This window comes from Pyxicephalus adspersus, chromosome 2 (genome assembly GCF_032062135.1).
Source record: "Pyxicephalus adspersus chromosome 2, UCB_Pads_2.0, whole genome shotgun sequence".
Lineage (NCBI taxonomy): Eukaryota > Metazoa > Chordata > Amphibia > Anura > Pyxicephalidae > Pyxicephalus > Pyxicephalus adspersus.
In genome coordinates this window covers 112,578,047-112,591,190 of record NC_092859.1, presented here as the reverse complement: position 1 = coordinate 112,591,190, position 13,144 = coordinate 112,578,047, and the positions used below count along the sequence as shown (strand labels likewise).

Sequence of the window (13,144 nt, the reverse complement as noted above, 5' to 3'; positions counted from 1 at the left end):
TTTTTTTTTTTTTTTTTTTTGCTGCAAAACACTTGAAAGTATCTGGGCAGCTCCTTTGTCTCTGCTTCCCCCTCACTACATTAGTTCATGGTCAGGCTTATTATGTGAAATGGAGCACCAGGCGTGCACAGTTCTCCACACCAGCTGGGAAAGTATTGCTTTCTTTTTATTGTAATGAAGTACTAAGCCAAGCCAATAGTATTATCAGGCCAAGCTTGCCTGTGTTTCTGTATTCCTTCACAGCTTCCAGCAGGATCAAACAGAAATGCAGTATTGATTTGACAGAGTCCTACCCTGACTTGTTGCTTAATTGGGTTTAAAATAATTTCTGTACTGCAAAGTAAAGCCAAATTGTGGAAACCAAACTTGTGTTTAGTGACTTTTTGTCTGTGCTTTGTATATACAAAGTGTTCAACATTGGAGCGGGGGTGTCTTTTGTAACTTGCATATTATGGAGTAACAACTGCATAAATGGGCTCATTTGATATATTAGGAGAATAACAAAGAAAGTTTGTATTTTGCTGATTATGACCTACAGGTACTGAAAACCCAAAATTCATTATTTTGGAAATTTAGAATATTACAGAAGATGTAAAAGAAGTGAAAAATGATTATAATACAAGGATCAATTTTATGTACACCTATCAGAAGTGAAACATGAGGGCTACCATTGCTGGCTTCATGAAAATTCTTGTTGCCAAGCTGTGTTTGGCCATAAGAAAACCTGTCAGTAAAGTGGTAATTGTATAACTAAGATAACTAATGAAAGAAAACTTTACAGTCTTCTCTAGCAGTCTGTTTCTTGAAAAGTCACTGCTTCACTTTGGTCTGGACACTCTGAAGCATGTGAATTCTCGCAGTATGTGGCCTGGCTCCTTGCTCGGGTTTCTTCTGTCAGCACCTACAAGGCAGCTTGGTTCCCACAAAGTAGAAGAGTAAAAACAGTTTGAAGGGATGCAGGACAGAAGATATCTTGGACCTGTGGATGGTCTCTTTACAGTATCTGAGAGGGATTTAAGAGATCCAGCATCTACACCTAAACCCAGTATTTAACTGGAGCATTCCCCAGTTATATTCTGTTCTAGTAAAGCATCCTGCTTTTTCCTAAACCAATCTATAGTAGTTGCTGAAACTACTTCCTGAGGGAGCCGATTCCACATTTTCACCGACCTTATAGTGAAGAATCCCTTCCTTAAGCAGAGCTTAAACTTCTTTTCCACCAAAAGCAAAGAGTGCCCTCTTGTTCTTTGTAATGATCTTAAAATGAATAATAGGGAAGACTTCTCTTTACAGACCATTTATTTATTGATACAGGGTGATGATGAAGTGAACCGTGTGCCATTTTAGTAGTAAGTAGTGAAAGGATGAAAGTAATAGTGGCAACGGTATCATTGGCTAAATTATAACAGACTTTACATCCAAGAGTGAAGAAATAATTTCTCTTTCAGAGGGGTGGGCAATGCATGACGTTTGATATTGAGAATGCATTGATCCAGTCAGCTGTTAAATGAGTGTTCTAACTACATGGAAAGATTGGGCGGATCTCCAGCTACATACCAATGAGTTTTGTGATCACTGGTGGTGACACCACTGAACGTTAAAGAAAAAAAGAAAACGATCAGCTTCCCATACAAGACATATAAAAAATTTTGCATGAAGAACAGAATAACAAAGTAGCTTTTGAAAACACTAAAATTTTAATAAACGCAGAAGCTTTGTCTTTGGAACATTCATGTCAGCACGCTTTATTTATAAAACTGTTTACAAAGACTCCAAACAGGTCAGTAACGTAATGCTATTGCATTCACTGTACAGGTTTATTAGAAAAAAGTATCAGAAATAACCCCTCCCTGTGTATTTACAACACCCACTGCAATGCAGATACTTGTATGAAAGGAGAAAATAAAATTAGGATAAATATACCAATACATATTTGTACAAGGTTTGATTTATAACATATACTGTTAGATATTACTTGCTGTAAGCCATAATAGCTTAATGTTGTGCATATAATAATTTACAGAACATACAAAAAAGCAAAAATATAGATATTTAAATTGCGATTTACATAAAGAAATATTTTGACTATGTATAAATAACTTCCTGCAAAACAAAGATTTTTGCTATTAGGATTCCTCTAAACACTTTACATAAAAAAAGTAACATACCCAAACTAAAGTTTTGCTGCTTTTCATCAGATTGTACATACAAGAATATATCGTACGGTTTTCAAACACATGAAAAAGAAAACGTGCAAGATCCTCGGGCTCTGGAAATCAAAGCTCTATGCATAAAAGGGTCTGAAAGAGGATTTGTTTACCATACTAACCAACCACATTCTTCCTTGCCTATGAGAAAAGTGACAATTGGAATGTACTTGGCAGCTGCACCCCTTCCAGACATTTTTAGACATTAGACTGAAAAGAAAAATACAATAAAAACAAAAAAAAAACACATTTACAAGTAATGTTACTGCACAGGTCATAGGAGCCAAATTTTACAAAATGAAAAATGTTTCATTAGTGCTGAAGCAGATATCAAGTGCATTTCTGTTTTCTTTGCTTCTATATGTACAAAAACGATTTTGACAAAAATATTGTATTCCTATATGCATCATCCCATCAATCCACTGATGACTCACAACCTAAAAAATACAAAATAAAATGAACCATCAAGCATACATTTTATGTATTGTAGAGGGATCAATGAATATAATGATCAGGGTTTATTCAGTATTTTGTGCTTTTGGCAATACATTGATTTCTGTCTGGCTATTGTTACATAAAAGGACATTTCCAGACTGTGTAACAACCAATTCAAAGACAAATTGCCACACAAAACTCTGATACTCTTTACGCTTTAATGGCACCGTCCAGCAAATAACAGTCACAGCTCCACCAACACATATAATAATAAAACCTACAGAAATCAATAGGCATTATGTACATTAGGAACAAGAAATGAAGTGGTAACATGAAGATAATATAAAATATATGTATGTATATAGACACTTGGGGGATTTTAGGTATTGCCAGTCATGTCTAAATGACTTCAGTGCAGAATCTAAATAAAGGGAATATTAGATCCAGTAAACAGCGTATTGAATAGTGAGGAGATTAGGCTTTTCTAGCATATTTGAAATAAAGCCAACTTTTTTTTTTTTTGTCAGATCAGCATTGGAGAGCACAATGTAGTTGTATAAATATCTATAGGACATGGTTCTTATGAGAGAAAAAGTTGTTGAAAAGGACTATGAACACAAGTTCAAGATTCTTGAAAGATCCTTTCCAACGACAAAAGACTGCACGAGTGCAGTACATACAGCGCCATTCTGCTCTATGGAGAGGGGGGAGAACTATGGAGCGGCACACAACTCTCATTCCGAACATTCGTGGATCCATCAGGACGGATCCATGAATGTCGTTGGACTTGCAATGTACACGTGCCAGATTCTCGTCCAATGCTAGCCCTGAGGCAAATAACGCATGGAAATCATCTGAAGTGTGTATGTAGCCTTACCTGTATCCATGGGATAATGCTGTGTCAGAAGGGTAACTACACCAATTGTTCATTGTTCCGCTTTACAAAAGTCTTCTAGGTCAAACAGCCCAGTTAGGTAATTATTACCCCAGATATATATCACATCAGAGATTTTGTAGCTGTATATCACCGAGTACCTAATATGCATCATATTTTTGTCTGCAGACTTTTCCTCTTGCTTTGCTGTGTGTTATACTTACCTTTAATGGAATATCATGATCAATCTAAGGAGGCCTGAATAAAAATGGAAACATGAGAACTAAGGCTACGTACATAGGTCAGATGATTCTCATCCGATAATCACCTCAAGGCTGATCATACGAGAATCTGGCATGTGTACAGTGCTCGTCCTACATGGACCTGTAATGGAAGTGAAGGGGAGGGAGCTCCGCAGAGTGCCGCTTGATCTTTCTCCCCCCTCCATAAAGCAGAACGGTGCTGTATGTACAACACTCATTCATGCATCGTCAAGAATCTGCTTTTCACACTAAATGCATGTTCAAACCTTTTCATTATTAACATTCTAATGTTCACATTATACTGTGCCAGTTAGATATATTAGTTATGAATATTCCCTTACAGTAAATAAAGCTTTCAAATGTATACCAGACCCTGCACACCAAACAAGCTCAAAGCAGAATCGATGGGTCGGTGATGGGTCTCATTTATCCAAGTCATTGGATGACTTTCCAAGCTGCTTTATCAATTCTACAAGTGTATAGTGAATGCATTCCCATAGTGTACATTAGGGAGAAAAAACAACTCCTCAACAAAAGAATGACTTGGCATAGGAGAGCAAATGTATAGAACAGGGTTTAGCAGTGTTCCTACATCTGAAGGAAAAGGAACAATGTGGTGCATATTTGGTGGACAGAGGACAACTTACAAGGGGTGTGAAGGAGGCATTCTATTTCAAATTATTTCCTAACGGGAAGAGGGGGCCTTCAACACTATCTGTCCTCAGCCATAATGCACCTTTAACATCTCTACCCCAGCATTGTGACAATTTCAATTCACACTTTCAGCCATGTAGTTTAAACACCTGAATGACTTTCCTGACACCAAGGATGGGATTATGTTAATTTTAATTTTCCTAGCCTTGAACAATCAACATCTACAGCGTCGCATTCCATGGTGATTAGATTTAGGTGTTTGTGCTTTATGGATATAAATGATGGGGTAATTCATACTCTGGTGGAACCAATAAAGAAGCTTGGAGACCTGCGAAAGCACGTCTACATTACAAGAACAGTTGGAAGTGACTAATCATTACTAAAGGAAGTGATCCATAGTTACAGCACCCTTTTGTAAGCTATCCAGTACTCACCAAAAAGAAGACTGGAGCTGTGCATCAACTTTCTGGATTCTTCTGATGAAAGTGTCCACATCATATACCAGAAATCCATTATGCTCAAACTCTTCAGTTTCCGTGCTTGGCATAACTGTAAACAGGGTTGTAACAAATTATTGATCTCACCCTATTAAATCCACACACTATCATTCTTTATTTACATTTTTTCAAATCAATACTTTATCCAGATCCATATTTGGATAAACACATACAATAGCTGTTCTAAAAAAAATTACAGAAAGCACTGGTGTGGCTAGGCTTTTGACACATTGCCCAGAGGGGACCACAACACTGCCAATACGTCCCCGAAGGACCTTTACTTTTGCTGTACTGGAAAATTCCAATCATCCCAAACACAGGTCACCTCTACATGAGAAAAGGGAAGAATCTTCCATGAATGCCTACACAAATAACAGGAGTGAGGAGAGGAGAGAGCCTGCAGTGACAGCAGCAGAGTCTATAAATGGCTGTATGACTTTTAACTCGTGCAAAGGATAATTATTCAAAATGGTGAAATCCACATAATTTAATGTGATAAAAGATACCAAAGACATACTGAGCAGAACTTGCAGAAGTCCTTTGAGGTGAACTGCAGAACATCCAACTATTAGACCTAAGGCTACATCTGGGATAGAGCTCTCTGCAGTAGGAGTGGAGTAAGATTATAACAACATCTTTTTAAAGCCAAGTTAGCCTGCAGAGGGTCTGTGATAAGAGGCTCAGAAAAAGGCGTTCCCAGAACACTAGGCTGCTAATAATCATAGAACTCGCCAGGCTGCCAAAGTCTACTCAGGCACTCTGATACACAGAAATATGTCCAGGGAAATTCTTTTTTAGCTTACCCAGAAGGTAACTGCAGGATTTCATCACATTGATGTAGCTATTGTGATATTTTAAAGTAGAAGTTCGATAAATATACCATTTAAAGTCAAGCAATAATACCTGACAAATAGACAGCGAGTCTTGAATGAATATGCTGGCTCTGGAGGCCCAACAGACATTTGAGATCACTGGAGAGGTCTTTAGTCCTAGAGTCACATCTATGATAAGGCAGGATTTCAATGACGTTTGATTGCTGGTACGACTTGAGCAAAGGAATCTTAAGCCGAGAAACAGACTCAGTCCTGTTGAAATAAATAAATTGAATAAATGTTCAGCTATTACAAAGCCTCTGCTATAACCAATTGCAAGAAAAGGAAACATTCTTGTAACATTCATTATGTTCGCTAAGGTCTCTTACAACTCTGTGCATACCATATATATTTGGACAGAATATTACTTTGTATCTTCTGATTTTTTAATTTACATAGGCACCTTCAGATCATCAATGGAGTAAGACTAGGGGGACTGTTTAGATTCATGCAGCGTATTAAATCCCATTGAGTTGAGAAAGCCCACTAAAAACAAATAGGCTGCAACAGGAAACATACATTGAAGGGTTCCACGAGTTGCCATTAAGAGCTAAGCTTATTACCTTTTATCCTCCTTAAGTTTTCTGAACTCCCCGTAATGAATGAACCACTTCCAAGCTGAGGTTCGATTCATCTTCTCCAAAATTGTCAGAACTTCCTTTAACTTTCCTATACAGGGATATCAGTGAAGCACATGTTATTAAGCCATGAAAATCATCAAAAGATTTGGTTAAACTTTCATTTTTTTATCTTACTATTATTATGTGACATTCATACAAGTGATTGCTTGGCATTTAACACAAAAGTTATAGTAAAAAAAAAAAGTGTACTAGATATATGCCACAAAAAGTAAAACATAAACTGACAACAGAATTGATAACTGCTAACCTATAGTTATGTTTTCCAATAGACCTTTATCAGACACCACAAATCCACCCATTTGAAAAAGGTCTTGGTGCACAGATTCCGACAAATCTTCAGGAGTGTCCACGCCAGCAAACGTTACATTAGGGAGAAGCTTCAGCTGCAGCAAGCATGGAACCTGGAACAACATATATTGTTAATATATCTTAAACATAAGTGGTAGACTGTATTAGTCCATTAGGACTCAGCACTGTCACTGTAAGGACTACTGGACACTATTTAAATCTCAACTGATCAAATATTATAATTCCTTTTTAATTATAATTCCACTGAAATAAAACCATTTGTTGTTTATATGATTTTAGCTCTACAAGACCTACAAACATAGAAAACCTAAACCTATGTGAAGCCACTTATCCTCAGCATGGAATAACTGAAGAACTGAGCTCTCATAATACATGGCTAGTGTTTAATAGACATGATAGAAGAGTGCTAATACTAGTTTCCAGCAGCTTATGGTACATTGAAAACACATATAATAAGATATAAACAGCAGATAATTTTGTAGATATTCAAAAAACACCACAAGGAGTGGCAACCCCTATATTGTGACCCAACTCATTAGCAACTACCCTAAAGCAGCCGGTGGTTACTGAGAAGTGCTGGGTGGTGCACCCGGCTAAAAGGGGCTGGGAGAACACAGTACTGGTAGTCCCTGGGTTACATACAAGATAGGGACAGTAGGTTTGTTCTTAAGTTTAATTTGTGAGTAAGTCGGAACAGGTAGATTATTTTATTAAATGCAATTAGGACAGATGTTTGTCCCAACATATTATGAGGCAGCTAGGTGTAACTGTATAAAATCCTCACTGAGTAAATCACAAACAATGCAAAAAAAAAAAATTACCATTCATTACCTTCTCGCGCAAGCTGTGCTTTGATATGAAAAAAGAATCAACTGCAAAGTTTGTCTTGGTCATTAAAGAGGTACAAGAGGTTGCAGAACAGCTCATTCCTTAAGATTTTTTCTGCAAGTCACGCAAACCACCCCCCTCCCCTCATCAAGCCTCTGTCCTGCACACAAGCAGCAGGGAAGCCCCACTCATATCTAGGAGTCTTCCGTATGTCAGATGTCCTTAACCCGGGGACTACCTGTATATGTGTTCATATTCTTCCTAATTCTATTTTGATATCAGTCTCTTGCCATTCTCCACACGGTTGCATTTACACAGCCAGGGTCAGCAATGTAAGCCAATCAGGTTATCATGCTTTACTGTGAACTGATAGGCCGAGCAAGGCAAGGACTCTATAACAATGTGCTTTTCCTCCTTCCAACCACAGACTTGTGTGTCTCCTAGACCAAGTGAAATTGTTTAACTGCAGAGAGGTCCAGGACAGGAATTTGTTGTCAGGAAGGGGTTTCTTTTTCTCAAAACTTACCTGCCAAAGGATATACCATTCTGTTCAAACAGTTTAAAACACATAAGTATAACAACTGTTTATTTTTCATAGAATTTTGCAGTTAAAAGAACCATTACAACTCAGGTAAATTAACAGAAAAGTTTACTTCTTATAAAAATGCAGATATATAAAAGGTGTTAGTTTTTGGTAATATTTTCTAAGATATTCCTGCAAGTGTTAAAATATTCCAACATACAAAAGTCAAACCAGTTTGACCCGTTTGTATATTGTTGTGCGCTGTGTATGCAAGTCCTAATCCATGTATACACTGTATGAAAGTGAATACCTTTTCACAGGATTCTCACATTACTAATTTATAAAAAATGGGAGGACATATCAAACTATTCCTCTAACAACTCAATGGTTTGTTAACTCTTAGAAGATAACCAAAAACATACACAAAATATAAGGCAGAACTTAACACTAAAAGAAATAGGAGCACACATTTTCTTGTATACTTCATAAAGTCATAATAAAAAAAGAAATGTGCAGATTGTTCAAAAAATGGGACAGAAAACATTTAAAATGTATGAAACGCCCACCTTGTGTATCTGAGACGATACATCTTCATTTCTTATGATGACCAAAAGTGTATTAGATTCTGCTTCCTGCCTGTCACAGAACTCCTGTGGTTCAATGGGAGTGTAACCATCTTTTATTAATAATGACTGTAAAAGAAACAATGACAACGGGTTACTGTCACTAACTTATGCAGACTCAATTGTGACCGATACGCTTTTGCATGATCTGCACAATCATTTTTAGTATATCCTATCCTGTAGTTATAGGGAAACACTCATTTTCATTGGGGTTTTGTAATTTTTTGGAAATTATTTCTATATAAATCAAAATCTTTTTAATAGCTTGTATTTCCATACATGCAAATGCATTGGAAACACCATATATTCTATTCCAGATTAAAACACAAATAAATATTTATCAAATATGTTAATCCTTTACAAAAAGTGAAGAAAAGGGAAAATTAGGCTGTTCAAAAAAAATAATAATAGCAGTGTCTGCATTCTTTTTTTACAAACTCAATCATTCACTGAATAAACTAAACAATGTTTCAAGATTTTGCTTTCCTTTGAATCGCTGATCTAATATTTAGGTGTATAACCACTATTTCTGAGAACTGCTGCACATTTGTGTTGCATAGAGTCAACTAACTTTTAGCACTTCTGGTGAACAAGTATTCCAGCCCGGAATACTTGGCCTACATTCCACGTCTTCTGCATTTCACACAGCTCGAATCTCCTCATATTTTAGGAGGGTTCCCTTTAAGATTCTACATATAAAAGGTTTTTGGATTCAGGTTAATGGTATTATTAATGTTATTATTCAGACTTCACTGCATGCACTAAAATTAGAGGCTCATATGGGATGGACTGCAAATGTTTTCTGCATATACAGGAGCCCCTACAGTTGTCATATGTTATTCAAAAAAATATATACATAAAAAAGAATTCAGTCATATACAACCAAGGAGAAAAACAAGCAGATGCCTGGTATTTTCAGTGATAACAGTAATAAAAATGATGTCCAATATTAGCAAATAAACCGGAGCTTTAAACGTTTTGTGAGCTGAGCCCAAGTTGTTGAAGCTGAATCACCCAAGCAGCAATTCTTGTGGGAGATTACTGCATATTTACCAACATAAAAACATCACTTCAATGACCTAAAAATACAGTTACACTCTATTAGAATATGTTTGATATCAAATAAAACAGTATCTTCCAAACAAAACATACCGTCAAAGTGCAATTAAACTTGAAACTTTTGTTTGTGGTTTGGGATACAAAAATAATAGGTCATTGTCTGCCCAGTATTTATGTTATCCGTGGGCCGAGATTATATTTCTGTATTTGTCCCAATGATAATTTTCACACCAATGGAAGGCACTGTATATACTTAAATATAAACCAATCCAAATATAAACTGAGGTAGCACATTTGTATAGATGTGTTCTACTCTTCCTCACTGTTATAAATGTGTAGGTTAGTTACAGTGAGCCACCTCCACGTATTGTATACAAATAAATGGGTAGAGAAAAAAAGAAAGAGGTTTGAGGCTCAAGGGTTTTTCATGCAAATGGTGAAGTGTATTGATTGATTATTTCATGCATAAGCTATCAAATACACATGAACAAAGAAAATTATTTCAAATTCTGTCCTGTTAAGATTTCACAACACAGAATAATTGACTTTGACAGCTCCCATCTGTTAAAACAGAGTCAAATGCAGTTCCAGGATATGTCATTAGGTGGCTCCTATTTTTCTGAAAGCATTCAGAAAATCTCTGTTTATATTTGAGTATATACAGGTTGCCATTCAAAAATGCTGCAACTTCTGGTCCTGAGGAGTGCCAAACTTCCAAAAATTCAGGATTTTTGAATTTCCTGTAATTATAATGTATTGGCGCCACCTAAAAGGAATCAGCTTCTTTCTCTGTGAGAATGCAAGGGCTATTCATGCCGGAAAACTGAAGGATCCAGATTATCGATGGCTGGATTTTCGATTGTCAACCTGTACATTATTTGAGGATTGTCACCAGAACAGGAATAGAGGGGACAGAGGCATAGTTCTACCAACTGAGATACTTGTACAGGTGACAGCCAACTGGCATGACCCTCTGCAAAGTTAGCTTTTGTGCTGAAAATAAAAAAACTTCAAATCAAAAACATCAAAATATTGTGCATGTCCTACAATGTATAATGAAAATGTAGCTGCTCATGCGTGGTTAGTACACAATCAATGTTTAAATGAAAGCAATCTGAACATTACCTTTGTTAATGAGAAGAAATCATCATTATCGTCATCATCATTGTTCTTGCTAAGATAAAAATAACAGTTTTTACATGTAGACTCTCTTGCCACACCGTGCAATCTACTGTGCAGGTTAGTGCACAGATCAGAAATAATATTCCCAACAGTCTGTGATTTTGTGGAAGTGGAGTCAAGTGTCCATCTTGTTTGCCAGTCACTCTCTTCTGGCACAGGATAGGTAGAGGTCCTCTCTGTGGCAGTGCTACTTAAGCCAACACGACTCAGCTTAAGGTGATTGGCATGAGTGCACTCCTTAATAATCACAGAGATATCACTATTTGGTTTATCCAGAGTGCTCTCATACCTCAACCGATTAAAATGATAAGGAGACGAATAGCTATGGGTTCTTAACTTTTTTGAAGTCCTAGAATAATATGCAGGCTTGTCCCTTAGCTCATCCTCATAGTAGGGATGGCCATAATAGCTGCTTGGAAACAAGTTGTCATGCCCCCTGTAATCTCTCCTTTGCTGTTGACAATGGACTGTAATAAGAAGAGGGCTTCTACATTTACTTCTGGAACCTGAACTGCCTGGAACGCTCCTTGAATCAAACAGTGTCTGAAAGGGAGGCTCAGAGACATGAACATCTGTGGATGATTTTCTTAAAATGTCTTTTAAACTGCACATAAAACGCAAATGCTCCATATCCAGCGTCTTTTGAGTGAGGTCATTTGATACCATTCTTCGATTAGCAAATATGCTGTCAAGTTCAGATCTGCCAACACAAACACTCTCCTTGTGCACTGTGGGCCAAGTCCTTCCAACATCATTTAACTTTTTAGTTATGATCAGACTTCCATAACTTTTAGGGCTGGGATAACTGCTGTTTCTATGGTATCTTGACACATACTCATCTTTCTCCCACAATGAAGCACTGGGGCCAGATTGCCTTTTAAAATGTTTTGCTTTTCTTGAACGGCTCACTTCATTGTAGAATGTAAGCTCTTCTGTTGGAGAACTGGGGAACTCATGACATTCCTCTTGGAAATATTCACTTGTTAGGCGTGTTAGAGGTTCCTTATAAGCTTGTAAAAATTCAATGTCTTCATCTGAGGTGTCTGACCAACGATCATACTGCTCTTTACTTATACTTCCAGTATTTAATATGCAACAGATCTCAGACGGGTCCTGGACAGAATCCTGATCCATGTTATCGGTGAAATCATCATAAGGTGGGGTTCTGCATTTATCCTGAGAAACCAACGGTTCGGTTTCCTGAGAAATAACAGGTTGGACTGACGCTATAGATATATTATTTGATGCAATTTCCTGCAACATTTTCTCTTTAGGAATTTCAGATTTGGCAGTTTGGTTCTCCTGAGTTTTACTGGTGTTTTCTGCAAGGCTTATCGTGTTTAATTCAGGCTTTGACAAATTCACTATTTTGACATCTGCCTGCTTCTTTTGCTCCCCTGTGTGCCATTTACCAGGTTTTTCATGGACAATGAATACCTCATCTTCAGAATTTGAACTGGTCTGTTGGCTAATTCCTGAACCTGCACAAATGCGTTTTAATTTGGATAAAATTTCCTTTCGGGTTGTATCTTTTTTACATTGTGTCTCTTTTTTGGTGCTTTTTTCATGCTGCTCAGGAGCAAGCATTACATTTACAGCATCTGATGTAACATCACTCTTTGGTATAACAGGTAGCTGATCTACATTTCCATCAACACACGTGCTCACTGGCAGATTTGTGGCACCATCTGAATCGTGTGGATTTTCAGACTCTGATTTTTTAACTAAAGTAATTGTAGTAACTTCATTCATTGCCTCTGAAGTTGGTGCCTCAAGGATCTCACATCTATTCTCTGTTTCCTTACAATCAGGTACCAAGTTATCCTCTGTATGCAGAACATCAGAGAAAATAGTACTGTCAATAGTTTCTTTTTCAGCATGAAGGTTCTCTGTGCTATGGATTTGCATTTCCATCTGCAATTCCTGCTTTTCGGCAGGTGTGGAAATCTGAGTTGTATATGTCTCACTGACAGCTTCTAAACTGAGCTTTTCAAAGACAGAAGTACACTCGAAATCTGCTGCGTTACTGGACTCAAAGTCATGCAATGAAGTTTTTTCTTCTATGCTTTCCAAATCAGCAGCCTTACTGGACTCAGAACCAAGCAATGAAGCTTTTTCTTCTAGGCTTTCCAAATCTGCAGTCTTACTGGACTCAGAACCAAGCAATGAAGCTTTTT

General features: G+C 37.2%; 1 protein-coding gene across 1 annotated transcript in view; it reads right to left on the bottom strand.

Annotated features, from left to right (window-relative positions):
• Nucleotides 1–1,674: 1,674 nt before the first annotated feature.
• Nucleotides 1,675–13,144, bottom strand: part of TASOR2 (transcription activation suppressor family member 2) — a 19,783-nt gene continuing 8,313 nt past the window's right edge. Inside the window, exons 6-12 of the mRNA XM_072399061.1 lie at nt 10,911–13,138; nt 8,670–8,795; nt 6,691–6,844; nt 6,366–6,471; nt 5,834–6,015; nt 4,868–4,982; nt 1,675–2,644 (exon numbers count right to left, since the gene is read on the bottom strand). Of these exons, the coding sequence (XP_072255162.1) occupies nt 2,638–2,644; nt 4,868–4,982; nt 5,834–6,015; nt 6,366–6,471; nt 6,691–6,844; nt 8,670–8,795; nt 10,911–13,138 (2,918 nt within the window). The 3' untranslated portion in view covers nt 1,675–2,637. The remainder of the gene's footprint in view (nt 2,645–4,867; nt 4,983–5,833; nt 6,016–6,365; nt 6,472–6,690; nt 6,845–8,669; nt 8,796–10,910; nt 13,139–13,144) is intronic.